At 52.1% G+C, this 27,659-nt stretch overlaps 4 protein-coding genes, 1 long non-coding RNA gene and 1 pseudogene across 6 annotated transcripts in view; 1 reads left to right on the top strand and 5 right to left on the bottom strand.

Moving 5' to 3' along the window:
* Positions 1–16,237, top strand: part of PSKH1 (protein serine kinase H1) — a 36,813-nt gene extending 20,576 nt beyond the window's left edge. Inside the window, exon 3 of the mRNA XM_082606224.1 lies at positions 13,933–16,237. Within this exon, the coding sequence (XP_082462350.1) occupies positions 13,933–14,250 (318 nt within the window). The 3' untranslated portion in view covers positions 14,251–16,237. The remainder of the gene's footprint in view (positions 1–13,932) is intronic.
* LOC309794580 (small ribosomal subunit protein eS12-like) lies at positions 1,593–2,279 on the bottom strand (annotated as a pseudogene). The gene has a single exon. The product of its transcript is annotated as a small ribosomal subunit protein eS12-like (transcript).
* A 204-nt stretch (positions 16,238–16,441) lies between the features above and the next one.
* Positions 16,442–17,001, bottom strand: LOC309794535. Its single transcript, XR_014292118.1, has 2 exons — positions 16,738–17,001; positions 16,442–16,650 (listed from the first exon to the last, which is right to left on the bottom strand). It is a non-coding gene; the product is annotated as an uncharacterized lncRNA (long non-coding RNA).
* Positions 17,002–17,008: 7 nt separating this feature from the next.
* On the bottom strand, positions 17,009–17,969 carry CTRL (chymotrypsin like). The gene is made up of 2 exons (XM_082606159.1): positions 17,674–17,969; positions 17,009–17,582 (listed from the first exon to the last, which is right to left on the bottom strand). The coding sequence occupies exons 1-2, from the start codon at positions 17,890–17,892 to the stop codon at positions 17,499–17,501; spliced, it is 303 nt and encodes a 100-aa protein (XP_082462285.1). The 5' UTR covers positions 17,893–17,969; the 3' UTR covers positions 17,009–17,498.
* A 1,449-nt stretch (positions 17,970–19,418) lies between these two features.
* Positions 19,419–22,965, bottom strand: PSMB10 (proteasome 20S subunit beta 10). Its single transcript, XM_082606158.1, has 8 exons — positions 22,799–22,965; positions 22,477–22,564; positions 22,289–22,386; positions 22,040–22,180; positions 21,648–21,763; positions 21,484–21,542; positions 20,695–20,846; positions 19,419–20,579 (listed from the first exon to the last, which is right to left on the bottom strand). Exons 1-8 carry the CDS (start codon positions 22,852–22,854, stop codon positions 20,468–20,470), a joined length of 822 nt encoding a protein of 273 aa, XP_082462284.1. The 5' UTR covers positions 22,855–22,965; the 3' UTR covers positions 19,419–20,467.
* A 1,307-nt stretch (positions 22,966–24,272) lies between these two features.
* LCAT (lecithin-cholesterol acyltransferase) lies at positions 24,273–27,593 on the bottom strand. Its single transcript, XM_082606157.1, has 6 exons — positions 27,361–27,593; positions 26,487–26,643; positions 26,293–26,408; positions 26,105–26,200; positions 25,793–26,017; positions 24,273–24,888 (listed from the first exon to the last, which is right to left on the bottom strand). The coding sequence occupies exons 1-6, from the start codon at positions 27,512–27,514 to the stop codon at positions 24,314–24,316; spliced, it is 1,323 nt and encodes a 440-aa protein (XP_082462283.1). The 5' UTR covers positions 27,515–27,593; the 3' UTR covers positions 24,273–24,313.
* Positions 27,594–27,659: the final 66 nt, after the last annotated feature.

Here is a 27,659-nt window from a genome sequence, read left to right as displayed (position 1 = left end):
TCTCTACATCTGTGTCTCTGTTTCTGCCCTGCAAACCAGTTCATCTGTACCATTTTTCTAGCTTCCACATATATGCGTTAATATACGATATTTGTTTTTCTCTTTCTGACTTGCTTCACTCTGTGTGACAGTCTCTAGATCCATCTGCGTCTCTACAAATGACCCAATTTCGTTCCTTTTTATGGCTGAGTAATATTCCATTGTATCTATGTACCACATCTTCTTTATCCATTTGTCTGTCGATGGGCATTTATGGGCATTCCATGACCTGGCTATTGTAAATAGTGCTGCAGTGAACGTTGGGGTGCATGTGTCTTTTTGAATTATGGTTTTCTCTGGTTATATGCCCAGTAGTGGGATTGCTGGGTCATATGGTAATTCTATTTTTAGTTTTTTAAGGAACCTCCATTCTGTTCTCCATAGTGGCTGTATCAATTTATTCCTACCAACAGTGCAAGAGGGTTCCAATTTCTCCACACCCTCTCCAGCATTTGGTGTTGTAGATTTTCTGACGATGCCCATTCTGACTGGTGTGAGGTGATACCTCACTGTAGTTTTGATTTACATTTCTCTAATAATTAGTGATGTTGAGGAGCTTTTCATGTGCTTCTTGGCCATCTGTATGTCTTCTTTGGAGAAATGTCTATTTAGGTCTTCTGCCCATTTTTTGATTGGGTTGTTTGTTTTTTAAATATTGAGCTGCATGAGCTATTTATATATTTTGGAGTTTAATACTTTGTCTGTTTCTCATTTGCAAATATTTTCTGCCATTCTGAGCGTTGTCTTTCTGTCTTTTCTCAACTTTGTAAAAAAAATTTATTTATTTAATTTATTTATTTTTGGCTGTGTTGGGTCTTCGTTGCTGCACGCGGGCTTTCTCTAACTGCGGTAAGCGGGGGCTTCTCATTGCAGTGGCTTCTCTTGTTGCGGAGTATGGGCGCTAGGCATGTGGGCTTCAGTTGTGGCACACAGGCTCTAGAGCGCAGGCTCAGTAGTTGTGGCGCACGGGCTTAGTTGCTCCACGGCATGTGGGATCTTCCCGGACAGAGTTCAAACCCATGTCCCCTGCATTGGCAGGCGGATTCTTAACCGCTGCGCCACCAAGGAAGCCCTGTCTTTTCATCTTGATTGTAGTTTCCTTTTAAGTTTCATTAGATTCCATTTGTTTATTTTTGTTTTTATTTCCATTACTGTGGGAGGTGGATCAAAAAAGATCTTGCTGTGATTTATGTCAAAGAATGTTCTTCCTATGTTTTCCTCTAAGAGTTTTATAGTGTCTGGTCTTACATTTAGGTCTCTAATCCATTTTGAGTTATTTTGAGTTTATTTTGTGGATGGTGTTAGGGAGTGTTCTAATTTCATTCTTTCACATGTAGCTGTCCGGTTCTCCCAGCACCACTTATTGTAAAAGACTGTCTTTTCCCCATTGTATATCCTTGCCTCCTTTGTCATAGATTAGTTGACCATACGTGCGTGGGTTTATCTCTGGGCTCTCTATCCTGTTCCATTGATCTGTATTTCTGTTTTTGTGCCAGTACCATATTGTCTTCTTTACTGTAGCTTTGTAGTATAGTCTGAAGTCAGGGAGTCTGATTCCTCCAGCTTCATTTTTTTCCCTCAAGACTGCTTTGGCTATTTGGGGTCTTTTGTGTCTCCATACAAATTTTAAGATATTTTGTTCTAGTTCTGTAAAAAATGCCACTGGTAATTTGATAGGGTTTGCATTGAATCTGTAGATTGCTTTGGGTAGTGTAGTCATCTTTTTTTTTTTTTTTTTTTTTTTTTGAGGAACAAGAGCCCAGTTTTTTTATTTGATCATTTCTTGCATTTGAAGTACTCCTCGATGACATCCTTGGCCTGAGACTCTTTGCCATAGTCCTTAACCAGCACACAGCTGCAGCCAGCCACTTTACAGGGTTTTCCCTCTCTGTCAGTTTTGCAGAGGCCTACCCATTCCCCTAGTTTCTTGTTGTCATCAACCTTAATCAGGTTGATTTGGTGCTCAGCACAAAGGGCCTCCACCACTTGACATACATAGGCTCATCACAGTTGGACGTAAGCACACAGAGATGGGCTTGGCGCTTGTCTAAGGCTTTGGCAGCTTCGCGAATTCCACGTGCTAGGCCATCGTGGATGAGGGCGGTCTTAAGCACCTCTTGCAGAGCGGTATTGACGTCCATTACGCCTCCAGCAGCAATGCCTTCCTCGGCCATGGCGGTGGGTTACCGGTGGAGCCGGATCTTGAGTGCACCCGCGCCTCCGCCTCCGCGCGGCTCCGCGGCGGCAGGGCAGTCTAGTCATCTTCACAATATTGATTCTTCCAATCCAAGAACATGGTATATCTCTCTGTTTGTGTCATCTTTGATTTCTTTCACCAGTGTCTTATAGTTTTCTGAGTACAGGTCTTTTACCTCCTTAAGTAGGTTTATTCCTAGGTATTTTATTCTTTTTGTTGCAGTGGTGAATGGGAGTGTTTCCTTAATTTCTCTTTCTGATCTTTCGTTGTTAGTGTATAGGAATGCAAGAGATTTCTGTGCATTAATTTTGTATCCTGCAACTTTACCAAATTCATTGATGAGCTCTAGTAGTTTTCTGGTGGCATCATTAGGATTCTCTATGTATAGTATCATGTCATCTGCAAACAGTGACAATTTTACTTCTTCTTTTCCAATTTGTATTTCTTTTATTTCTTTTTCTTCTCTGGTTGCTGTGGCTAGGACTTCCAAAACTATGTTGAATAATAGTGGTGAGAGTGGACATCCTTGTCTTGTTCCTGATCTTTGAGGAAATGCTTTCAGTCTTTCACCATTGAGAATGATGTTTGCTGTGGGTTTGTCGTATATGGCCTTTATTATGTTGAGGTAGGTGCCCTCTATGCCCACTTTCTGGAGAGTTTTTATCATAAAAGGGTGTTGAATTTTGTCAAAAGCTTTTTCTGCATCTATTGAGATATCATATGGTTTTTATCCTTCAGTTTGTTAATATGGTGTATCACATTGATTGATTTGCATATATTGAAGAATCCTTGCATCCCTCGGATAAATCCCACTTGATCATGGTGTTTGATCCTTTTAATGTGTTGTTGGATTCTGTTTGCTAGTATTTTGTTGAGGATTTTTGCATCTATATTCATCAGTGATACTGGTCTGTAATTTTCTTCTTTTGTAGTATCTTTGTCTGGTTTAGGTATGAGGGTGATGGTGGCCTCATAGAATGAGTTTGGGAGTGTTCCTTCCTCTGCAATTTTTTGGAAGAGTTTGAGAAGGATGGGTGTTAGCTCTTCTCTAAATGTTTGATAGAATTCACCTGTGAAGCAATCTGATCCTAGACTTTTGTTTGTTGGAAGGTTTTTAATCACAGTTTCAATTTCATTACTTGTGATTGGTCTGTTCATATTTTCTATTTCTTCCTGGTTCAGTTGGAAGGTTATACCTTTCTAAGAATTTGTCCATTTCTTCCAGGTTGTCCATTTTATTGGCATAGAGTTGCTTGTAGTAGTCTCTTATGATGCTTTGTATTTCTGCGGTGTCCATTGTAACTTCTCCTTTTTCATTTCTAATTTTATTGGTTTGAGTCCTCTCCCTCTTTTTCTTGATGAATCTGGCTAAAGGTTGATCAATTTTGTTTATCTCTTCAAAGAACCAGCTTTTAGTTTTATTGATCTTTGCTCTTGTTTTCTTTGTTTCTATTTCATTTATTTCTGCTCTGATCTTTATGATTTCTTTCCTTCTACTAACTTTGGATTTTGTTTGTTCTTCTTTCTCTAGTTCCTTTAGGTGTAAGGTTAGATTGTTTATTTGAGATTTTTCTTGTTTCTTGAGGTACGCTTGTATTGCTATAAACTTTCCTCTCAGAACTGCTTTTGCTGCATCCCATAGGTTTTGGATCATCGTGTTTTCATTGTAATTTGTCTGTAGGTATTTTTTGATTTCCTCTTTGATCTCTTCAGTGATGTCTTGGTTATTTAGTAACGTATTGTTTAGCCTCCATGTGTTTGTGTTTTTTACGTTTTTTTTTCCCCTGTAATTGATTTCTAATCTCCTAGTGTTTTGGTTGGAAAAGATGCTTGATATGGTTTCAGTTTTCTTAAATTTACCGAGGCTTGATTTGTGACCCAAGATGCGATATATCCTGGAGCATGTTCCGTGTGCACTTGAGAAGAAAGTGTGATCTGCTGGTTTTGGATGGAATGTCCTATAAATATCAATTAAATCTATCTGGTCTATTGTGTCATTTAAAGCTTGTGTTTCCTTATTAATTTTCTGTCTGGATGATATGTCCATTGGTGTAAATCAGGTGTTAAAGTCCCCCACTATTATTGTGTTACTGTCGATTTCCTCTTTTATAGCTGTTAGCAGTTGCCTTATGTATTGAGGTGCTCCTGTGTTGGGTACATATATATTTATAATTGTTATATCCTCTTCTTGGATTGGTCCCTTGATCATTATATAGTGTCCTTCCTTGTCTCTTGTAACATTCTTTATTTTAAAGTCTATTTTATCTGATATGAGTATTGCTACTCCAGCTTTCTTTTGATTTCCATTTGTATGGAATATCTTTTTCCATCCCCTGACTTTCAGTCTGTATGTGTCCCTAGGTCTGAAGTGGGTCTCTTGTAGACAGCATATAGATGGGTCTTGTTTTTGTATCCATTCAGCAAGCCTGTGTCTTTTGGTTGGAGCATTTAATCCATTCATGTTTAAGGTAATTATTGATATGTATGTTCCTATTACCATTTTCTTAATTGTTATGGGTTTGTTTTTGTAGGTCCTTTTCTTCTCTTGTGTTTCCCACTTAGAGAAGTTCCTTTAGCATTTGTTGTAGAGCTGGTTTTGTGGTGCTGAATTCTCTTAGCTTTTGCTTGTCTGTAGAGCTTTTGATTTCTCCATCGAATCTGATGAGATCCTTGCCGGGTAGAGTAATCTTTTTTGTTTTTTTTAACATCTTTATTGGCGTATAATTGCTTTACAATGGTGTGTTAGTTTCTGCTTTATAACAATGTGAATCAGCTTACATATACATATATCTCCATGTCTCCTCCCTCTTATGTCTCCCTCCCATACATATATCTCCATATCTCCTCCCTCTTGTGTCTCCCTCCCATCCTCTCTATCCCACCCCTCTAGGTGGTCACAGAGCACCGAGCTGATCTCCCTGTGCTATGCAGCTGCTTCCCACTAGCTATCTATTTTACATTTGGTAGTGTATATATGTCCATGCCACTCCCTCACTTCGTCCCAGCTTACCCTTCCCCCTCCCTGTGTCCTCAAGTCCATTCTCTACGTCTGCATCTTTATTCCTGTCCTGCCCCTAGGTTCTTCAGAACCATTTTTTTTTAAGATTCCATATATATGTGTTAGCATACAGTATTGCCCCCGGGTAGAATGATCTTGGTTGTAGGTTCTTCCCTTTCATCACTTTATATATATTGTGCCACTCCCTTCTGGCTTATAGAGTTTCTGCTGAGAAATCAGCTGTTAACCTTATGGGAGTTCCCTTGTATGTTATTTGTCGTTTTTCCTTTGCTGCTTTCAATAATTTTTCTTTGTCTTCCTTTTTTGTCAGTTTGATTACTATGTGTCTCGGCGTGTTTCTCCTTGGGTTTATCCTGCCTGGGACTCTCTGCACTTCCTGGACTTGGGTGGCTATTTCCTTTCCCATGTTAGGGAAGTTTTCGACTATAATCTCTTCAAATATTTTCTCTGGTCCTTTCTCTCTCTTCTCCTTCTGGGACCCCTATAATGCAAATGTTGTTGTGTTTAATGTTGTCCCAGAGGTCTCTTAGGCTGTCTTCATTTCTTTTCATTCTTTTTTCTTTATTCTGTTCTGCAGCAGTGAATTCCACCATTGTGTCTTCCAGGTCACTTATCCGTTCTTCTGCCTCAGGTATTCTGCTGTTGATTCCTTCTACTGTATTTTTCATTTCAGTTATTGTATTCTTCATCTTTGTTTGTTTGTTCCTTAATTCTTCTAGGTGTTTGTTCTTTAATTCTTCTAGGTCTTTGTTAAACATTTCTTGCATTTTCTCGATCTTTGCCTCCATTCTTTTTCCGAGGTCCTGGATCATCTTTACTATCATTATTCTGAATTCTTTTTCTGGCAGGTTGCCTATCTCCACTTCATTTAGTTGTTTTTCTGGGGTTTTATCTTGTTCCTTCTCTGGTACAAAGTCCTCTGCCTTTTCATTTTGTCTGTCTTTCTGTGAATGTGGTTTTCCTTCCACAGGCTGCAGAATTGTAGTTCTTCTTGCTTCTGCTGTCTGCCCTCTGGTGGATGAGGCTATCTAAGAGACTTGTGCAGGCTTTCTGATGGGAGGGACTGGTGGTGGGTAGAGCTGGGTGTTTCTCTGGTGGGCCCAGGACATTGTTAAAAGCAGACATTACTTGGTTGCTGACACAGGTTGCCAACATCCCTGATTACAGAACAGGCACACAGCATCCTTCCTCACTCTTGAGTTGCACTCTGTCTCCCTCCTGTCCCTGTCCTTCACTTTGCAGACTCTGGGCAGGGACAGGTTGGGGAGCAAGATTTCATTTTGTTATTCATCTCAAGTTTTATTTTTTTTATTTATTATTATTTTTTTTTTGAACTTTATTTATTTTTTATACAGCCGGTTCTTATTAGTTATCTATTTTATACATATTAGTGTATATATGTCAATCCCAATCTCCCAATTCATCCCACCATCCCCAGCCCCCACTTTCCCCCCTTGGTGTCCATACGTTTGTTCTGTACATCTGTGTCTCTATTTCTGCCTTGCAGACTGGTTCATCTGTACCATTTTTCTAGATTCCACATATATGCATTAATATACGATATTTGTTTTTCTCTTTCTGACTTGCTTCACTCTGTATGACAGTCTCTGGATCCATCCATGTCTCTACAAATGACCCAGTTTTGTTCCCTTTTTATGGCTGAGTAATATTCCATTGTATGTATGTACCACATCTTTATCCATTCGTCTGTCGTTGGGCATTTAGGTTGCTTCCAAGACCTGGCTATTGTAAGTGGTGCTGCAGTGAACATTGGGGTGCATGTGTCTTTTTTTTTTTTACATCTTTATTGGAGTATAATTGCTTTACAGTGTTGTGTTAGTTTTTGCTGTATAACAAAGTGAATCTGCTATATGCATACATATATCCCCATATCCCCTCCCTCTTGCGTCTCCCTCCCACCCTCCTTATCCCATCCCTCTAGGTGGTTGCAAAGCACAGAGCTGATCTCCCTGTGCCATGCAGCTGCTTCCCACTAGCTATCTATTTTACATTTGCTAGTGTATATATGTCAATGCTACTCTCTTACTTGGTCTCAGCTTACCCTTCCCCCCTCCGTGTCCTCAAGTCCATTCTCTACGTCTGTGTCTTTATTTCTGTCCTGCCCCTGGGTTCATCAGAACAATTTTTTTTTTAGATTCCATATATATATGTGTTAGCATACGGTATTTGTTTTTCTCTCTTTGACTTAACTTCACTCTGTGTGACACTCTAGGTCCATCCACCTCACTACAAATAACTCAATTTCGTTTCTTTTTATGGCTGAGTAATATTCTATTGTATATATGTGCAACATCTTCTTTATCCATTCCTCTGTCGATGGGCATTTAGGTTGCTTCCATGACCTGGCTATTGTAAATAGTGCTGCAGTGAACCTTCGTGTGCATGTGTCTTTTTGAATTATGGTTTTCTCAGGGTATATGCCCAGTAGTGGGATTGCTAGGTCATATGGTAGTTCTATTTTTAGTTTTTTAAGGAACCTCCATACTGTTCTCCGTAGTGGCTGTATCAATTTACATTCCCACTAACAGTGCAAGAGGGTTCCCTTTTTTCCACACCCTCTCCAGCATTTGTTGTTTGTAGATTTTCTGATCATGCCCATTCTAACCGGTGTGAGGTGATACCTCCTTGTAGTTTTGAGTTGCATTTCTCTAATAATTTAAAATATTTTCTTGGCTGCACTGTACAGCATGTGGGATCTTAGTTCCTCAACCAGGGATTGAACCCACACCCCCTGCATTGGAAGCACAGAGTCTTAACCACTGGACTGCCAGGGAAGTCCCCATCTCAAGTTTTAGAACGCAGCTTTACCATCCTTTAAGTTGTCATGCCTTTTCTCATTTATTTTTATCTTCAAGATTCTCCACCTCTTTTTTTTATATATATATATATATATATATTTATTTATTTATATTTGGCTGCGTTGGGTCTTCACTGCTGTGCGCGGTCTTTCTTTAGTTGTGTCGAGCAGGGGCTACTCTTCATTGCGGTGCGTGGGCTTCTCATTTCGGCAGCTTCTCTTGTTGCGGAGCATGGGCTTGAGGCGCGCAGGCTTCAGTAGTTGTGGCACGCGGGCTCTAGTGCGCAGGCTCAGTAGTTGCAGCACGTGGGCTCAATAGTTGTGGCTCGTGGGCTCTAGAGCGCAGGCTCAGTAGTTGTGGCGCACAGGCTTAGTTGCTCCGCAGCATGTGGGATCTTCCTGGACCAGGGCTCGAACCCGTGTCCCCTGCATTGGCAGGTGAATTCTTAACCACTGCGCCACCAGGGAAGCTCCTCTGCCTCTTTTTAAACCTCTATTATCTTCCTCCTTTTTCTCCTGTCAGCCTCTCTCCCTCAACATCTTTCTCTTTTCTGCTGCTCAGGTCCCCCCACCCACAGCGTGGTCTCAGCGTGGTGGATACTGTCTGTTCTGGAAGTCCAGACACCAGGATGGTGAGTGTCTTGACCAGAGGAGGAGATGCTGGCTCTACAGCCCCACAGTGTCTAATTGTGCTGATTTTTTCAAAACACTTTTCTTCATGGTTAACATCAAAGTGTGCTGTTCTTATCACACTAATAGTTCTGCTCTCCTGAGTAAACCTGAAGCTCCATTTCCCAGAATTTCCTCCGTGCCTTTCTCTCTGCTCTCATTCAGGCCCATGTCAGTACAGGAAGGAGGGCTGTGAATGTGGGAATGCTGGATCTGAAGAGACATGTTGAGACAGAGTTGAGGGAAGAATTGAGTCATGGGAGCAAAACCCAGGCTTCTTTCTCCCCCTTCTTCCCCTAGCATCTCTTTGCCTGGGCTTCCTTCTCTGCCAGGGAACCTTCCCCAGTGTCATCATGGGCTGGAAGAGAACGCATAAAGGTCAAGACATCACGTCAGCTTAAACGTTAGATGCTCTAGTTCTCTTCCTCACATGCGGCCAAGTGGGTAAAAAAGATGGGGAGCCATCTTCTTACAACCCAGGACTTTATAAACTGGAAGAGACTTAGAATTCATTGTATTCAGCTCCTTCATATTAACAGTGAGGAGGCTGTGATTTCTTTACGGTCAGCCGAGATGGTAGACCTAGAACGCAGGTCACTGGGCTTCCAGCCCAACACTTCAATCTGTCACTCAGATGCCATCCCAAAGAGACGCTAGGCCTTTTTCTCCCCTTACTTGAGAGCCGTCAGACCTGCTTACCAGAGGGAGTCTAGGGTAAGCCCCGTGAGCTGGGTTTGCTGCTGGAAGGAAGCAGCTTCCTCCTCCCTCTGCAGCCTAGGCCTCGAGAGCTGGTTCCAGCCCTTGTTCCCTTAGCCCTGGGGCTCAAGGCAGGACCATGGAAGTAGCTTGGGTAACATTCTTGCCAGGCCCTTGTGACATTAGAGCTAGAGCAAGTGAATGAGACTGGGACGGGAGGAAGTATGTCCTCTGAGCTGGAGTGGCAAACCCTTTCTGGTCTGGTGCCTCCCTCTGAAGGTAGAGTTGGATTCAGCTTCTGAGTGCCACCAGGAGTGACTGGTCCCACAGAAGCAGGGCGATGAGGAGGGTGAAGTTGGTTAGGAAGCGCTTATGGGGGAGATCCTTCTTCTACCCGATTGGTTTCTCTGCTGTTACAGCATCAGGAGTAGGTATCCGAACTGCAGGGACTCTGGGGGTTACAGGGTAGGCAGAAAGGCGGCCAGCTCGATGGTCAGAAACAGGGTGGAGGTGACACCCTTCCTCCTACAGCCTCTTCTTGTCCTCCTCTTGGGGCAGGACCCCTCACCCACACAGCTCATGAAAGACTGACTTGTGGACGGGAGAGTGCGGGCTGTCACCCTGAGTATTGCAGCTGTCCTCTGCCTGAGACCTGAGTGTCTGGAGGCAAGGCCGACTGACATTTTGATATTCCCTTTCATGCCCCATGCCCTTTGCCAGCCCAGAAATGGGTGGAAGCCTCTAGGAGACTGGCCAGGTGGTACCTGGGGCCTGTCCCTTCTGCCACCCACCTGAGGCTTACCTGTGTCCCTGATCTGGCCCCAAGTATACTGAGGCAAACGTTCTGTCCTCTACCCACAGCTGGCAGTTAGAGCTGTGGAAACTGAAGAGCATGACAGTTTATCATTTTCCTTTTTCCTCATGCCCATTTTTCTTTTTCTTTCTTTTGGCTCCACCGTTCGGCATGTGGGATCTTAGTTCCCTGACCAGGGGTCAAACCCGTGCCCCCTGCAGTGAAAGAGTGGAATCCTAACCACTGGACTGCCAGGGAATTTCCCGTTTTTCTTTTCCTCACTTGGCTGCATATGAGGAACAGAATGTTACCTGGCCAGTCAGTCGGAGGCTGCCAGACATACTCATGTGGCTCCAGAGGCCCAAGCATGTTGGGGAAGTAGGTGGGTTGGTCTGCATGTGTTGATCGCTTTCTTTTTTTTTTAATTTGGTTGTGCTGGGTCTTAGTTGCGGCAGGTGGGCTCCTTAGTTGCAGCAGGCAGGCTCCTTAGTTGCAGCTCGAGGGCGCCTTAGTTGCTGCTTGAGGGCTCTTTAGTTGCATCTTGCCGGCTCCTTAGTTGTGGCTCGCTGGCTCCTTAGTTGCGGCATGTGAACTCTTAGTTGCGGCATGCATGTGGGATCTAGTTTCCTGACCAGGGATCGAACCCGGGCCCCATGCACTTGGAGCACGGAGTCTTAACCACATTGCCACCAGGGAGGTCCCGATCGCTTTCTCAGGAGGTGCTGAATTGGACTTGGCCAGAAGTGTGGCCATAGGTGAGTGTGGAAGGCCTCGCTTCTCCTTTGTGAGACCTGTTGGAGACCTCCAAGGGGCCACTATTCTGGAGGTCAACATAAGCCCCTGACCCGCTGTCAGTGGGCTGGCTCGAGGACTACCTTCCCGTGTTTGTCCTGTTTGACTTCCCACTGCAGGTCCCTCAGTGCGTGAGGGTTAGGCTGGGTGCCATTGCACAGCCCGGTTCTCATGTCAGGACAGCTCGAGTCACATTGTCTTAGGGGACCCACCTGCGCACAGTTCTTCAAAGACGGGGAGAGCTGGGGCCTGCCAGAGAGGGTGGGCAGGCCCTCAGACTAATGAGCCCATCAGCATTCCTCACACTGCTGCCTGTACAAGGTAATTGGAGAGGCGAGTGCCTGGGGGAGGAGGAGGGGCAGATCAATCCGGCTCACTTTGGCGATCATGGCAACAAGCAGCAGGGGTTGACAGCTGGTGTGAGCCTGTGTCACTCTGGAGGTGGAGATGCTTAAGCCCACAGTGCGTGTCTAGTGAGAGGCCCATCTGAGACTGCACTGGACTGGTTTGGAGCTGCAGGGGGCCTGGGTTTGTTTGGCTGGGTATGGATATGAAGTGGGGATGCCTCCGATCCATCCGTATTCAGGTTCCTGACTTGTGAGTCCAGGTTCGCCACTTTTTATTCTGTCATTTGCAGAGGAGTTGCCTCTCTTCTGGCTTGACTGGACCAAGGGCCAGGGGCAGAATCCATGTCCCAGCCCTGTTTGGCTGGCCTGGCCTGGCAGCTCTGTCTTGGAGCTGTCCCACCAACAGGCCAGGCTGAGCTGCAGTGTGTTCCCCAGTGATTTCTCCTTTTCTTGGAGACCATAAAAGCCGCCGTGCAGCACAAGCACAGGTGTTCCCATGATCTGTTGCAGCTCTAGGTTTGCTTTGTCCATCAGTGGCCCCATTCTGCCTGTGCCTTTCCATTTCTCACATGAGTGACGGGGGCCACACTGTGCCTGTGGTCCAGCTTGGCCGGCCCCTCACAGTGGCTCTGTGTGTTCAGCAGCAAGCCATGGAGCCTTCGTGAACCGAGAGCCCGCAGCTACCGCGGCAACTGTCCAGTCCAGCCACCCTGCGTGTCAGCCTCAGTATCAGAGCCCTGAGTTACACAGGCCTGCAGGCGAATGTGGACCAGGCTTCCTGCGTGGGAGGGCTGTTGCTCCGTGCTCTCCCTCACTGCTCTCAGACAGCACGGGATTTACGGGCCCTAACTGCCCTCCTCCTGGAGGCATTGGTGAGGAGGACCCTGTTAGGTGGCTATTTAGAAATCTAGGCTTTCTGTGACTTTCTTCCAGTTCAGCTCAGTAAAAGTTGAGATTTGCCTTCCAAAGGGCAAGTAAGGATAACAACTACAAGTAGCTCCACCCCTTCTCCAGGACTCCAGATGAATCTTTTCCTTGTTTCCTACCCCACCCACTGCCTCCCGGTACATCAACATCAGTGGGGAAAGGCATGGGGGAAGAGTTGGGGGTCAAGGAAGCCTGACTGGGGGTGGCGATAACTGTGTTAGTGTGTCTGCTGAGTGGGCACGCAGCTACCCCAAATGTGGGCTCTCACACTTTCCTGAGCCCCTTGGAGAGTGTGTTCAGGGGCTCCTCAAGGTGAAGGGCACCATGGGGTAGAACAGTCAGACCTCTCACCAGACAGGAAGGAGGGTGATAGTACCCCTGGCATCCCAGCCGAACCACCTGGAGCAGGCTCAGCTGAAGTCCTAGCCACCCACCCTTTGGAGAGTGTCAGGGCCCGTGCCAGAGTGCTCCTAAGAGACGCAGGGACTCGGAGAAGTGCTGCATCTGCCCTCCTTCAGCAGAATAAGTCAAGGGCCCGGGCATCTGAGCCCCACGTCCTGGAAGCAGCTGCAGGAGAGGACACCCATCAGGTGCCATGCATGGGTTGTTTACTCGCTGAGCCTCTATCTACTGAGTGCCTCCTGTATGCCCGGCACCAGGCACTGGTGAATAGCTAAGCATGGTCTAATGGGAACAATAAACTTGAAATTATTCGAATGGTTGCTTAGCACTGGGGGCTAAGAGAGCAAGTGTGAGCAAGTGTCCTTTAACCTGAGAACCTGAGGATTCAGCCAGGTGAAGACAGTTTGTGCAGGCTGAGGCCCTGAGACAGACGGCTGTTCGGTGTGTGGCTGAGATGAGGCAGCCGTGGGTGCATGTAGCAGAGCAGGCTTTGTGCTGAGGAAAGAATGTACTAAAACGAGGCTGGCACAGGGTACTGCCAGGAGCCCCTGTGTGGCTTAGAGAGGTCATGCAGACATGAGAAGCACCCCTGAGAAGAGTCCTGATCCCTGCTGGGCTCCCAGGATCCCCCTGCCATCCCAGCAGATGGAGAAATCTAGTTGCCTTGAATTGTTTCCTTTTCTCCTCATGGCTGAGAGGCTGAGGCTGAGGCTGATGCAGAGAATGCAGTGATTACTTTGGCCACTTTTTCAGTTGGAAGGGAGGGCGAACCCTGTTTTTAAGGACTAGGAAGTGGCCCGGTATGGGCATCCAGTGATGGGAGCTTAAGTCCGGCTCAAGATATGGTGGAAGGTTTGGGTCGTTCTCATTAAATCGCCCTGAGTTATGGTGGTCCTAGGGTAGGTTGGGTGGTCTTGACGGGGGCCACCTCCTTGAACCAGGCTTTGAGTCCAGGGCACCTTTGAAGTTTGCTCCTCAGGGAGGGGGTGGATCCTTCTCCTCCTATCACACTCCTTGTCACTCAGAGAACAGCCTCTGCTCAGTGGCCTGGGTCAGCACTGGGTGGGAAGGGGAGGCCCGGAATGCTCTACATGGGAGGAGCCGGGCAGTTCCTCTCTCTAGGGGGAGAGTGCAGGGCTACTGGACAGGTCTGAGTGTTGTGTAGGTGACATCATCGGGATGCTGAGGGCAGTGTTGAGTGTGCTCGCTCTAATGCTTGTCCTTGGCTTCTAGCCCTGGCCCAGTGTGTCCAACCTGGCCAAGGACTTCATTGACCGCCTGCTGACGGTGGACCCCGGCGCCCGTATGACGGCACTGCAGGCCCTGAGGCATCCGTGGGTGGTGAGCATGGCAGCCTCTTCGTCTATGAAGAATCTGCACCGCTCCATCTCCCAGAACCTCCTCAAACGTGCCTCCTCGCGCTGCCAGAGCACCAAATCTGCCCAGTCCACGCGTTCCAGCCGCTCTACACGATCCAACAAGTCTCGCCGAGTGCGGGAGCGAGAGCTGCGGGAGCTCAACCTGCGCTACCAGCGGCAGTACAATGGCTGAGCTGCCAGGCTGGGGTGCTGACAGGGCATGGCCCCAGCCTGGCCACACATTGCTGTGCCATCTGGGCCCACCGCCCTCTCTAGAGATAGGTCTGTATGGTCAGTGGCAGGTGAATGGCCCCAGCCGCTTCTCTGTGCCTTCAGCAGTCCCCATCTTCACCCTGGGCCTGAGTCTGGTGCGACAGAGTGGAGGGAGCCCTGGGGCATACGAGCCCCCTGAACAAGGAGCCTGGTCTGGCACTAATGCTCCTTTTGCTGGACAACTGCTCTGGTACATACTGGGGGAAGGGCAGGACCTGGCCTTCAGTCTCCTCACCTCTTGGCTCTTCCCTAGACCAAAGGAGCATGCAGTGCCAGGTAGAGGGTGTCCTGTGGTCCCAGGACTCTTTGGGACAGTTACTTCTGGAATCCCTCCTTTCCTCTACCAAGCCTTCCTGTCTGCCCTCCCCCAGCCCCACATTCCATGGCATCCTGATCCTCATGATTATGCTCCAGTGAGAGGCCCAGGTAGGCCCACAGCTTGTGCCTTGGCTGGACTCTCAGCCCCTGGCTAAGTCTAAACAGCCTCCCACCTCCCAGCCAAGATCTGTCTTCCTTCATGGTGCCCCCAGGGACCCCTCCCGGCCCCAGGACTTGCCAGGATCTCTGGTGGTAGGACCATGGAATGGTCCTTGGCCCTCTGGACTGTGTGGCCATGTTGGTAGCAGGCTTGCTCCAGGCTTCAGCCTCTCTCTGGCTATGAGAGTTCCTGCCCACCAGCCTACTGCACTCAGTGCCTTCTTTACAGAGCCTGTTATCACCTCCCTCTCCCCCTCGGATGCCCATTCTATTCCCCAGGTGCCTCCTTCCCAACTGTGCGGGGTTAAAAGGAGCCCCACTGCTGCTACCTGGGGGATGGGGGCACCTGGGCCAAAGCAAAGGGCAGGGGCTTCTGAGGGAGAAGCCCCATCAGGATTCCAGCGTCAGCCTTGGTTCCACCCTTGGTGTTGCCTCTCCTTTCAGGTGCTGCTGTTCCCTCCTCTGCAGCTGCATGAAGGAGCCATCTAGTGTCTGGCATGCGTATGGGCGGCCTAGGAATGAGCACCATGCTCTCCCTTTATCCTCCAAGAGGAAGTCGGAAGGAAGGAGCTGCTGCATTGAGGGAGGGTCCCCGGGGTGCTCAACCCTATCTCTTTCTGCTGAGCTTCTGCGCAGCTCCCCTTGGAACTTAGCCATACTGTGTGACCTGCCTCTGAACCCTGAGTGCCTGGGGCACTGACCTTCTCACGGTGGCCTTGCTCAGTCCAGCCTGTCCCTGCTTCTTTTCACAGCATTACCCTTCCATTCTGGGCCCCGCTGAATCTCCGTCTGGAGGGAGCACCTGCGAGAGGTGGGTGGAATTGGGTGGCTGCTTTCCCAGAGGTCTGAGCCAGACCGTCCTGCTGTCAGTCATGGTGCCTCCCCACCACCACAGACGGGGCTGGAACCCAAGCCCTGTCCCTCCACAGCTGCTTTCAGTGGGTGGGAAGGAGCCAGGGCCCAGCTTCAGCCTTAGCTGGACTGCAGGTCCCCTGCCAGCAGGGAGGGTTTGGCTCTCAGTTCCTCCCAGTGGGTTCCCTTGGGCTAGGCCCTCCTCTTTTTGCATGTGCCACCTCCAGTGGGAAACCAAGCCAAAAGAGACCACTCTGGGCCAAGTCATTCGTGCCTTGTACACCTCCTCCTCCTGTCTCTAGTTCTCCTAGCACAAGGCAGTGGAAAGCCCAAGCCCCATGGCCTCAGAATTCCCCCTACTTCCCCAAGTGCCTCTGGGGATTTATTTCCTCTTTTGGCCAGGATGGGCCTGGTCCTGAAGGTAGGACAGAGGGAGTTTGGAGACTTGGGCCTTTATGCCATGGACTGTGGATGGAGAATGTGCAGTTATTTATTTTGTGTACTCAAGTTTGTAAATGTATCCTTCGTACTCAATAAACAGGCTGCCTTCCCCAGGGAAAGCTGCCCATTCATTCCGACAGCCCAGTCTCTTGCTGTGGACAAGAGGTTGCCCAGGAGGTGGTGGGGAGGTGGGGAGAGCCCAGCCTGGTCACGGCTAGTCTAGGAGGATCCTGACTCCTCAACACCTGCCGTGCCAGAAGACAAAGTCCACTTGGGGAATGGGGCCCCCAAGAGCCTCTCCTTTTCCCTGAACCAGGAAGACAGACAGGCATACACAAGAGGACAGAGCCTGGGGTCTTTATTGGACTGAGATGGGGAGAGGGCCTGTGGTGGGCTTGGCTGTAGGCTATGATTGATCCAGGTACTGAACTTGCTAACCCGAGTGTACGTGGCAGGCGTGCGCACGTTGCAGTCATTGGTGCCCCAGGAGACAATACCAGTGAGCACCCACGTGTCCCCCTTCTGGCAGACAAGCAGGCCTCCAGTCACCCTGACGGAAGGAGAGGGGAGAAGTCAGTGTGGGGGGTGGGAGTGCCACAGGACAGTGCAGAGGACAGGACAGGGTGCCAGTGCTCACCTGGCACAAGGAGGCCCCGAGGCCCCTGCACAGATCATAGAGTTGGTGATGCGTGAGCCCCAGTGTTGCTGGCACCGACTCACGGTGACCAGGGGCAGAACCACCTGCTGCAGGTGTGCAGGAGTCGTCACACTGTGGGCCGGGAGTGGGTGGTTAGGTCCCAGATGACTTGTCCCCATCCTGCCCTCCCACCCAGAGCTTTGGCCCGAGTTCCTACCCACACCGCTGAGGCGGCCGCAGCCAGTGGTGACACGTGAGGCCTTAAGGCAGCACGTCATTTGAGGAAGCCAGGCGAACTGGTGAGATGCGTGTTGTGTACTGGGCTGGGGAGGTGAGCTTTAGTAGCATCAGATCGTTGTTCATGGTGGTGGGGTTCCAGAAAGGGTGCGTGATGGCCTGCGGAGCCAGAAAGGGGCCATGCAGGATGGGGGTGGACACAGGCCCCCAGGGTGATGGGTGCTGAGGGGACTAGGCCAGGGCGTGCTCTGAATTCCTCACCCCCAGAGCCCACACACCTACACTGCTCACTCTTCCTTCCCCACCTGCAGCCCAAGCACTGACCCACAAGATGGACATAACCTGCAAAGGCTCAGTGCTGGATGATAGGTCGTACTCGCCCAGGATGGCAAAGTGGCAGCCAGGGCTGCAGTGAGAGTGGGGTTGGGCAGCCACAAGGAGGGCAGAGTGACAAGAGAGGGGCATCCAGGGCAAGGAGGTGGGGAGGTGGGGGCTGGGGGGGGGTGCAGGTAGAAGGGAAGCACTCACACAACATTGCAGTGGGCAGCAGTGACCACCCAGGACTGACTGATGAGGCAACCACCGCAGAAGTGGAAGCCGTTGCTGTCCTGGCGTCAGGGGTCAGAAGTGGGGGTGGGCCCAGGCTACACCCAGGCATGAAACACCTGAAACCCTGCCCCACCCCCAGGGTGCATGTACCTGCAAGGACACCTGCCAGGGCCACGAGCCCAGCACTGCGTTCTCCCCATTGACAATCCTCTGGCTGAAGCTCAGCACCAGTCTGATGGCAGGAATGCCGCAACCTGACCATTGGGCTGGTGAGGACCTGCTTCCCACATCCCAGCACACCTCTCCTCTCCTCCTCCTGGGTGCCCCCAGGCTGTGACCCCCAGAGGGGTCCAGATCAAGAGGGCTCATCACTACCCCTTCTCACCCTGAGCACCTCTGGGCCCCTATAGCTATCTCAGTTGGCCCCATCCAACCAGCCCCCAAGTTCTGTCTATTCTTCCTCATCTCTCTCCAACCTACTCCCCACCATTCCCCAACTCCACCCCACCCCCAATCCCAGGCCATTTTTCTCCGTCCCCAGGAATATTCCTGTCTCCTTCCTAGCCTCTGCACTCCCCCCAGACCTCAACGGTCCATACCCCACATGCAGCCAGAAGGCTCTTCCTAAACTACACGTCCAACCTTTGCTTCTCAGCTTCCTACCCTCCCCGGCTCTCGGGCCCAGCCCAAGCTCCTGTCCCATTTGGGAGACTGGCCCCTGACCCCTTCTTGCCTCCTCCCAGCCTTGCCACATCCTTTCTCCTTTGCCCACTCTGTCCACCTGCTTCCCTTCTAGCCAGCCTGGCCCCTGCCCTGAGCCCCTGAGCAGGAAGCCTGGGCTGCTGCTGGGAGCTGGGTTGCCCTAAGGCTGTTCAGTCAGGGCTGGGCCAGGCCCACTCACCCCAGGAGAAGCCATGGAGGACCACGGTTAAGGATGAGGCTGAGCAGCAACACTGTGGCAGGCATGAGGTTGAGAACTGGGCCTGGCTTTATGGTTCTCTTCATCCTTGAGCCAAAGTCCCAGGACTGAGGCCAGGCAGCTGTGGAGGTTCAGCTCCCTGCCATGCTCTAGGCAGGAGGAGGGTCTCTTTAGGTCAAAGTCCTCCACCCACACCTTGACTTACCAGACAGAGCCCAGGTGTGAGGCTCTCACCTCCTCCACCCCCCAAAGCCTAGCCCCTGACTGGATCCCTGAACCACCTCACATCCCAAATGTTGAGCACCAGGTGCCAAGGACTTGTGGTTAGACTTAACGGTAACCACCTGGTGGCTGGGATCAGGGAAGTCTCCCAGGGCTATCAGGAGCACCAAACTCACAGAAGCCTGCTCAGCACCCAGGGGTGTTCCTGACTGGTAGAGGGAATGTCCACCTGCACCAGCTCTGCTGTGGAAGGGCCAGGGCCAGGACGGGGGTGCTGGCGGGTTGCAAATCCTATCACCTCAGTGATCAACTTGGAATGGGTGTCACGGTTTGCTCATCAACTTGGAATGGGTGTCCCGGTTTGCTCAGGGAGATGCTGACTCTCCTGCCACATGGTGTGTTTGGACCCATACCTTCATCTGTCTGGCTCCAAAGCCCACACTGTTCGTGATGAGATGATACACCTAGGAGGGGCCTTGTGCACAGGAGGGCAAGGTATGAGCCCTTGGTGACTGGCTGATCCTGGATGGAGATCAGGGGTGGAAGGATGACAGCCATCAAATCTCTGACAGCCTCCAGGCCTTGGGGCTCCCATGGACAAGCCCCTGGTATCTACAGTCCATTCACTGTAGAGCCCCAAGCTGAGCCTGAACCGAGGGAGAGAAGACACCCCTGTGTGCAAAGTTGCAACAGGTAAGTTGGCTCGCCTCCTTCTAGGGGTGTGAGGGCTTTGGCTGATTCAAGAACACATCAGTCAAAAAAATAAGATGAGTTAATTGCTGACTAGAGGGAAGGATAGATAGATACATGGTAAAGCAAATATAACAAAATACTAATTGTAAAGTCTGCAGTGGGTATATAGGTGTTCAACTTTTTTCCAGATTTTATGTTTTAAGGTTTTCATAATAAAATACTGAGGGAAAAAGCATAATCAGGGACCCAGGGATGTCCATCCTGGAGTAGACACTCCCCAGGGGTTGGGGAGACTCTCTCTAACAGTTCCAAAGCTCCAGGGGAGCTCAGCCATTCTCTCCCAAGGCAGGATGCTCTCACTAGCACCCTGCTCTTGGGCTGACACTCCGTGGGTGCTCAGCAAAAGTCTGCTGGATAAATGTCATGTCATCTCTCCCCACGAGTCCTGTGACCCCTGGCACCCAGAAAACTTGGAGCCAATCCCCTTAGTCACAGCCCAACACGTGCAAACAGAAGCTCAGCATCATATCAGCACCTCAGGTATGCCTGGTCATCAGAGGGGTTTCACAGATAAAGGCGTTGCAGCGGTGAGGAGTGCGCTTGTGAGAACTTGCCCTTGGAATCAGGGAGCAGCTCCCCCACCAGCATTTTAGCCATCAGTGGGGATGGGGGGGTCTGACTGAGAGCTGTAGGCTGTGTCCTTGGCCACTGTTGAGCCAGGTAAAGGCTCTATGTGGGGGCAGTACATAGGACATTTTGGGTTGTACAACAGCCCTCAGTGGACTACAGGGCAAGAGCAAGGCATGGGAGTGGTAGGGGGAGCCTCTGTAGTGTGCAGAGTCAGGAGGGGGGGCTTTCCACTTTGAGCCTGTGATACTTGCCAGGGCTGGGGTTCTGGAGGGGTAGATGCCTAAGGTGATGGGTAAAGTGCACCCCTTAGGCTAGGCACTGAAGCCATGGGAGGAAGTGGCCCCTGCAGGGATACCTTAGGCACAGAGCCCTGCTGGCTGCTTGTCCCCCTCCACCCAAGAAGGACACAGCCATCTGTCTAGGTATTGGTGTTTTCTGGGTTTATTCCTCCTTGTTCCAAGCTCTAAGCCTCAGCCTACTTCACTCCACATCCATGGCCTGCACAGTTTCCTCCAGCAGCTCCAGGGTCAGCGGCATCACTGTCTCCGACAGGACAGCTGTGGTCCCAGGGGCAAAGCGGTACCGGCTGGACCTGGGAAGGAGAAAGGATGACCTCATCAAGTGGCCCGTCCTCTCTTTGCAGCCCCCTATTTCCCTTGCTACCACCCCATCCTCCCCTGTGATTCCCCCATCTCCCATGCTCCTACCTCTCTATAGGCTCTGTGGGAGAGCTCAGTGATCGCAGCAGCTTGGCGCTGGTCCCAGTGATCACACATGCATCCACACTGCCCCCAGAGCCCAAGTCACCCAGGATCCCTGCAGTGATGGCTTCCACCAGCAGCTCCTGCGCTGCCTCCAGCTGTAAAGATGTGTGTGTGAGTCCTGATGGACCCTTTAATATCACCCTCAGGCTACAGCCTGGAGACGGTTAATCTTGAAGGCTGGACTATTTACCATTTGCTCACACCCAAACTCCTCTCTCTCCCTACACCCCCATCTCCACCCCAGGCTCCTCTACCCTGGTTTCAGTATCCCTCTCTCCAGAGACCCCAGTGTTCCCACTGCCCCCATCTTCACAAACTTCTCTGAGTCACACTTGTGGCTCTGCTTCCAGTAGCCTGTTCACCCACCCCCAATCCCTGGCTCACTGCTTTTTTCTTTCTGGGCCATAAGCACCTATAAAGTGACATATGCCTCCTGCTCCCATCCACCCCAAACAAAATCCAGACTCCAGACCCCACCTGCTGTTCCCTTCTCCCTAAACACCAAATGGCCCTCTCTGAGTTTTGACTTCTGGGAAAGTCCAAGCTTTGGCACTGTTGGAATAGCACTTCACCCTCACTCCACCGGCCCCTCAGTCTCCACTCAGTCGTCACCTCCGAGAAGCCTAGCTCTAGAGTAGGCCAGGGTACCTCTGCGTTTCCCCAGCTCCCGGGTGTGCACTTCCCACCAATGCACGCGGGGGTGGGGGTGGGGGCGGGGGAGATGTCGCTCACCGTCATGTTCGGCTGGAACCGGTCCTCTAGCACTGCCAGGGCCGCATCCTGGCCGGAGCCTGCAGGCAGGAAGGGCATCTGAGGTCAGCCGCGGCCTCCCAGTCGCGGGATAAACGTTGAGGTCCCACGGGCGGGGTTCGCGGAAAGGGGGCGGAAGCGCTCACCCATGGCCGTGAAGGGCAGACGGCTGTAGGAGCCGTGGGGGTGCACGCAGTAGAGCTGCGGTCCGGTGAAGTCTACGCCGCCCACAATCAGCGAGGCGCCCACGTACCCCCGGTACCTTTCCGCGGAGTGGGTGCGGTCAGTCGAACGCACAGGAATCCAGGTCCCGCCCCTCCGCGATAGCGCCCCTGCACCCGAGCCCCGTCCCTTCCCGTGGTCTGGCGCCCCGTGACCAACAGCGTTCCTTCCTGCCACTCTCTTAGCTTCTCTTAGGCCAGCCTCTTCCGGTCTCTCGGACCTCGCGGCCCCGCCCTTTCTCCTATCAAGCCTCTTCTCAGCCCGGCCCTCCCCGCAACTGCCCCACCCCAGGATCATTTTAGCCCCGCCCCAGCACCGGAAGAGCGTGTGGCGCAACGCGCGGGTGACCGTGGCCACGCGGGGCTCGCGGCCTGTGGACAGCGCGTGTAGCTCCATGTTGGACGCCGCCATCCGCGTGGTCATCTCTGCGTCCGCGGCTACTCCAGCCCCACAGCAGCTGAAGGCGAAGGGAGGGTTCGTGTGGGCGGGACTAGGATGTGCTGGGACCCGGGATGGGAACGAGGGGGCGGTTCTTGAGGGGGGAACTGGGCGGGGGAATGCTCACTAGATTTTAGGGGCGATGAAGTGGATCTTTTCGCAGCTCTGGTACGCCACGATCGAATCGTTAGTGGCCCGCGTATCCGCGCCCAGGATGACCCCGTCCTGCGGTGGGGGGAAGGAGCCTTTGGCTCAGTGCCCACCTCCCATTCCCGGCCGCTCCTCTGAGGGTTACAATCCCAACGCCCTACTCACTCGGAACACAAGGCCTGCGATGGTGGTTCCGGTCTTGCGTGCATGAGGGACACGGAGCCCCGGGAGGGAGCGTTCCAAGGCTGCGTTTCTGGAAACGGAGGGGAGAAACCCAGGTTTCAGTTCTTCTGGGACCGTCATCACATCCCCTAACTCCGTCGCGGTTTCCCTCACCTTTCGGGTAAGCCTGGGAACCCAAGTCGTTCCACACACGTACCTTCCCCCACCCTCGCCCCCAGGAATGTTAAAGACCCTGGGGCTCCCACTCCCGGAAGCCCCCACGGAGGGCGTAGGCAGCTGGGGAACCAACCATTCCCCCACTCACCTCTCGCAGTTTTCGAAGGAGAAGCCCTTTTGGGGTTCTAGCGCTGTCTTCTGCATCTCCAGGTGGGCAGGGGGTCAGAGGAGTGGGATCAACACGGAGGGAGGAAGGCCAAAGCCTTGACCTCTCTCGGGCTGCACTACTGAGCTTTCTCCTTTCGCTTTCACCTTCCCTCAGAGCATGCCAGCCCCTTTTTTCTGCATCTTCTCTTTCACTTTCACCTTCAGCTCTGGTCCTAGGCAGCTTGGGAAGGGGGAGATGCCCCTTGCCTGGCTCTCCATGCTGCTCCTGAGCCCTCTGAACAGAGGGACAGATCCCTCCTCTCTGGCCACTGTCCAGCCTGAGCCCCGAGCTCTGCCTACCCTGACCCCAACCCTAACCTCAGGTCCCAATGCCCTGAGGCTGCCACATGGACCAGGTCTCTGTTCTCATTGTTAGTGGCCTTCCAACAGCATCAGTCATGGCTGCCATTTGTCATTCTCCCAACTCCTGCCTCTTTTGCTACCTTTGCCTTCTTCCTAAAACCTCAAACACCGAGGCTCAGTCCTTGGCCAAGGTGATGCTGATCCTTCCGTCTTCCATGTCTGGGATGCTGTCTTCCCTCTCTCAAGAGGGGCACCGTAGGTGTCCATCTGGTGGCTCATAGGCATGCTGGGCTCTACCCATGGCTAAGCCTTATTTCACATCCCAAATGACCCTTTATCCACTTTCTCCTAATTACTGCTTGTTTCAGCTAGCATCGTCTCTCCCCTGGACACTGCACTGGCCTCTCTGGTTTCCCCACACTTCCTGCCCCTCACCCTCCACCCCAGGCTACACTCTGCCCTGCAGAGAGGGGGCTCTTTTCTAGATTGGAGATCTGGTCACACTCTTTCCCTGGTTAAACCCTGTATCAGCTGCATGCTGCTCTTAGGTTGAAACCAGTCTTTACAGTTACCCTTCTCATTCCATCTGATCTCAGCACAGGCACCACCTCCTCTGGGAAGCCTTCCCTGACCCACAAGAATCCCCACCTTGTTCCTCCCTAAACTTTTCTCTCAGATCACTTAGCTCCATTAATTAAATCTTCAGTATTGAAATGACCTATTTAGTGGCTGTCACTCTCCTAGGTGCCAAACTCTTGTGCCTCTGTCACCCACCTAGCACTCAAAAGTCTCTGTCTAGAGGTGGGTTCTCACCTGCCCTTTTGGGAGCTAGGAGGGGCAGCTCAGATCTTCTCCATCCTGCACCCTAGGCTCCACGTACCCCCATTCTACAGCTGTGTGTGCAGCTCCCTCCAGTCCCCATGCCCAGAGCAGAGGCAGGCACAGAGAGGCTGCTTAAATATCTCAACCAGAAGAGTGGGAAGCTGTACATCTCAAGGTGCCCAATTCAATCCCAGGCTCTAGCAAAGCTCTTCTTGCCCTATGCTCCACAAAGCACCAGGTCTGCAGATGAATGAATCCTGGTGTGAGGACCTTAGTGCCTTTCCCTGAACCCATAACACACGTCAGGGCTTATAGCAGCAAAGGAAGGTCTTTATTCAAGGGGCATGGGCCTTGGGCTGGCAGTTGGGGGTACGGCAGTGCTATTTCGGTAGGTACCCAGCAGGATGGCATTGATGTGCTCCAGTGTCTGGTTGCTGAAGACCATATTGAGGTGCTGTATCCCAGGCAGAGGCAGCAGGTGCACAGGCTGCTGTTGGCGGCCCTGCCACTGGGCACAGAGCTCGGTGCTGCGCGTGGCCACGGTGTCATCCCCGTCCTCATAGAGCACACCCACAGGGTCCGTGTAGGGGAAGCCATGGTCAAAGATGTAGGTGCTGGGTGTGGGCAGGCCCACGCCATACAGACAGTATACTTCCACTCCAGGTGCTGGGAGCCCCGCCAGCAGGTCACGTGACTGTAACCACATGTACCAGCCTTCCTCAAAGTGCAGGTCTGTAAAGAAGCGCTGCAAGTCACGGCTTGTGTAGTTGAAGGTGGGGGTGGAAATGAACACGTGGTCCTCGGGCCATGCCTGGCTGGAGGGAAACATCCAGGGGGACGCTGTTGTCATGCGCTGCTCCTCTTTCAGCTTGATGCTGGACATGATTGGAATGCCCTGGTTGTCACCTGTGGACACAGAGCAAGGTGGGGCAGGGAGCCAGTCCTGGCTACCCCCGGCCCACAACTTGCCCCCCAGCCCAAGCTCAGCTGGATGCTCAACCTTGTCTTGCCCACTCCAAACATCGACTCCAAGTCATGGACTAGAACTGGCCTGGCATTCAGGAGGTGCTCCGTGTGTACTTGTTAAGTGAGAAGCCCTAGTGGCACCTCTGTGAGGGAGAGCTGCAGAGCTTCAGCAGGTGGGCAGGGAGGGGTTTCCTGTGTGTGTGAACAGTGGGGGATGGTGCCGGCAGTTCTCTCTCAGGCAAGTGTCTGTTGGCCCCTGTGGCCTGTGCTGCACAGGGCTCAGAGCTGTGTTCTGGGAAGAATGAAATGAGACCAATCTCTGTTTGACACTCATTGATATAGTCTGGGGAGTGTTTCCTTCACTTAAGCTCCTAGGGGTAAGGCCATGTCTGGCTGTGCTCAGAATACAGTGGGTGCTCCGCAGGTGGTAGCTATGCCTCTCCTTGGGGAAGGGCACGAGGGGCTCCCGGGGTCTGGCCCTGGCTTAGGGCAGATCCCTGGGCAAAGGGGCTCCTGGGAGCAGAAGGCAGCCAAAAGTTGAGTGGGCAGGACCTGAAGCTACAAGGAACAGACCTCAGCAATGAGTCAGATTGCTGGGGTTAACTTCCTCTTTGTTTACTTCCCCTTTGTCATCGCTGAGACACTGTCAGGAGACACTCTAATGGTCCAGGCCAGGCTCACTGCTCTCAGAGGGCCAATGAAAGGGGCTGTGCCCCAGAGGTGGTAGACAACACCCCCAGCCTGGCATTGTGAGAAGAAGCGGGAGTGAGGGCAGGCCCACGGTCAGCTTCATTCCACCCCCCATCCCTCCCCATGGGACACAAGTGATCAGAGGCCCTCTCACCTGAGGCCAAGATTATCATGGGCTTGATGGAGCCACCCCAGGGAGCCCCAAGAGAGATGAAACCATCGATGAAGCGGTCCTTCCAGGCCTGGGGCTGGCGCAGTAAGAAATAGAGCAAGTGCAGGCAGCCGAGACTGTGCCCAATGAGGAAGACAGGCCTTCTGTAGGTAGCGTGCATTTCCTCCACCAGCCCAGCAAGCTTCAGGTAGTACTCCTCCTGCTGGCCTGCAGGGGGGGGGTGGATGGGTCAGCACAGCTGGGACTAGGGGCCACCTGCCCTGCCCCAAGCCCCCTAGGCACAGAGACACTCACTGGGCTCCAGCCGCCAGTCGTAGGGGGCGGCCCGCACCGTCTCATCCCGCACATACCCATTGTTGACCAGGTTCTGAACCAGTGTGTGCATGTAACCTGTGGGCGAGGCAGCGGCACTGGGGGTTCTGGCCGTGGCTCCTGCAAGCCCACCAGGCCTAGAGCCCCACAATTTCCTGCAACACACACACCTGCCAACTTGCTGTTGTCCAGATACTCAACAGAGTAGGTCTTGCCAAAGCCGGGAACACGGATCTGTACACCGGGGGCATTGGATACTCGCCCAGAGCTGCGGTTGTAGACAACCCTGGGGGCAGCGGGACAGTCAGCGGAGCAGCAACCAAGGAGCAGGGTGGGGGGCTAGGCCAGAGGGAATGGCACGAACCTGGTGTTATCAATCCAGCAGTCTACCCCAACGGGTAGGAACATATTGAGATCCAGCCAGATGGTGAAAAAGTCGTCTGTCTTGCGGTAGCACATCCAGTTCACCACATTTGGTTTATCCAGCTTGGCTTCCAGCTGATTCCCCAGGCAGCCAGGCACTGCGGGCACCAGCCTTCACTCTGGATCCCTCCCATTTCCCTGCAGTGGACCCCACCCCGGTCTCACCTCCCCGACACTACAGTGACCAGCCCCACCCTTTCACCTCCCACACCCTCCACCCCCAGGGACGAAGGACAAGATCCTCTATTTCTGATCACATCCCCCACCCCGTCCCCCGAAAGCCCAGGCTCCCCTCAGTCAGGGAAGGTACAGGGGCCAAGGCCACTGACCCCTGCCCCCACCAAGCAAACATGTTGCGTGGCTCTCCATCACTGCCAAAGTCCAAGGGGAGAACAAACAGTACGAGGGAGTGGGGCCGGGCCTAGGAGTAGGGGCAGGACCTGATGAGCCTCTCCTGCTCTCCTGGGCTGGGCACCTTGTCCTTGCCGGGGTGGGGGTGGAGGAAGGAGTGGTGGGGCTTGGACCGGGGTCCAGTGGCTACAGCTGACCACAGTTTGTAATGCCCAGGCCAAGCCCTCAGGCACACCCACCCTCTACTCCACCCACCTCCGGGAGACAACTCTGAGACACGAGAACTGTGGTGCGAGAAGGGGTTGATTTCTCTGCAGGACAAGCCTTTGGCCCCTCCAGACGCTGAGGCAGGGATCAGGGCTAATGCAAGGGCCGAAGGGCCTCGGCAGGCTCTGCTACCAGGGGCTGGGGCCCAGGTTCCCCAAGGTCTGCCCTGGTGTATCAGGGGCCTGGTGGGGGCTTACCGAGGATGACGGGCCGTGTGTGGTTACTGAGCTCAGCCTTGGGCGTGGTGTGCGGGGGGAAGAGCACATTGAAGAGCCAGAAGGGGGCGGCGGGGGGAAGCAGCAGCCCCAGCAGCAGCAGGACCCACTGCCGTGGGGAGCCAGGCGGCCCCATTCCAGCCCTTGTGCCTAGTGCCCAGTGAAGCAGTCCTGGGCTGGCCTTATCTGGATTGGGGGTGGGAGGGGCCCCAGGGTCAGTGGGAGGGGCAGCCTGGCCAATGGGGGTGGCCAGAGATTTCCGGAAAGGGGCACAGCCTCAG

This window comes from Mesoplodon mirus, assembly GCF_964341445.2.
Source record: "Mesoplodon mirus genome assembly, chromosome: 19".
Taxonomy (NCBI): domain Eukaryota; kingdom Metazoa; phylum Chordata; class Mammalia; order Artiodactyla; family Ziphiidae; genus Mesoplodon; species Mesoplodon mirus.
This window is presented reverse-complemented; position numbering and strand designations above follow the sequence as displayed.

Excerpts from the sequence above, each read along its gene's own strand:
- LCAT (XM_082606157.1), bottom strand. The coding sequence starts at position 27,514 with ATGGGGCCGCCTGGCTCCCCACGGCAGTGGGTCCTGCTGCTGCTGGGG. Across the intron at positions 26,644-27,360 it reads CACACGGCCCGTCATCCTCG|TGCCTGGCTGCCTGGGGAAT; the intron begins GTAAGCCCCCAC and ends TGGTGCCCGCAG. Across the intron at positions 26,018-26,104 it reads CGACTGGCGGCTGGAGCCCA|GCCAGCAGGAGGAGTACTAC; the intron begins GTGAGTGTCTCT and ends CCCCCCCTGCAG.
- PSMB10 (XM_082606158.1), bottom strand. The coding sequence starts at position 22,854 with ATGCAGAAGACAGCGCTAGAACCCCAAAAGGGCTTCTCCTTCGAAAAC. Across the intron at positions 21,764-22,039 it reads TTGCGCCACACGCTCTTCCG|GTACCGGGGGTACGTGGGCG; the intron begins GTGCTGGGGCGG and ends CTCCGCGGAAAG. Across the intron at positions 20,580-20,694 it reads CCCACAGAGCCTATAGAGAG|GTCCAGCCGGTACCGCTTTG; the intron begins GTAGGAGCATGG and ends TCTCCTTCCCAG.
- CTRL (XM_082606159.1), bottom strand. The coding sequence starts at position 17,892 with ATGAGCCCTCTTGATCTGGACCCCTCTGGGGGTCACAGCCTGGGGGCA. Across the intron at positions 17,583-17,673 it reads CCTGGCAGGTGTCCTTGCAG|GACAGCAACGGCTTCCACTT; the intron begins GTACATGCACCC and ends CCCTGACGCCAG.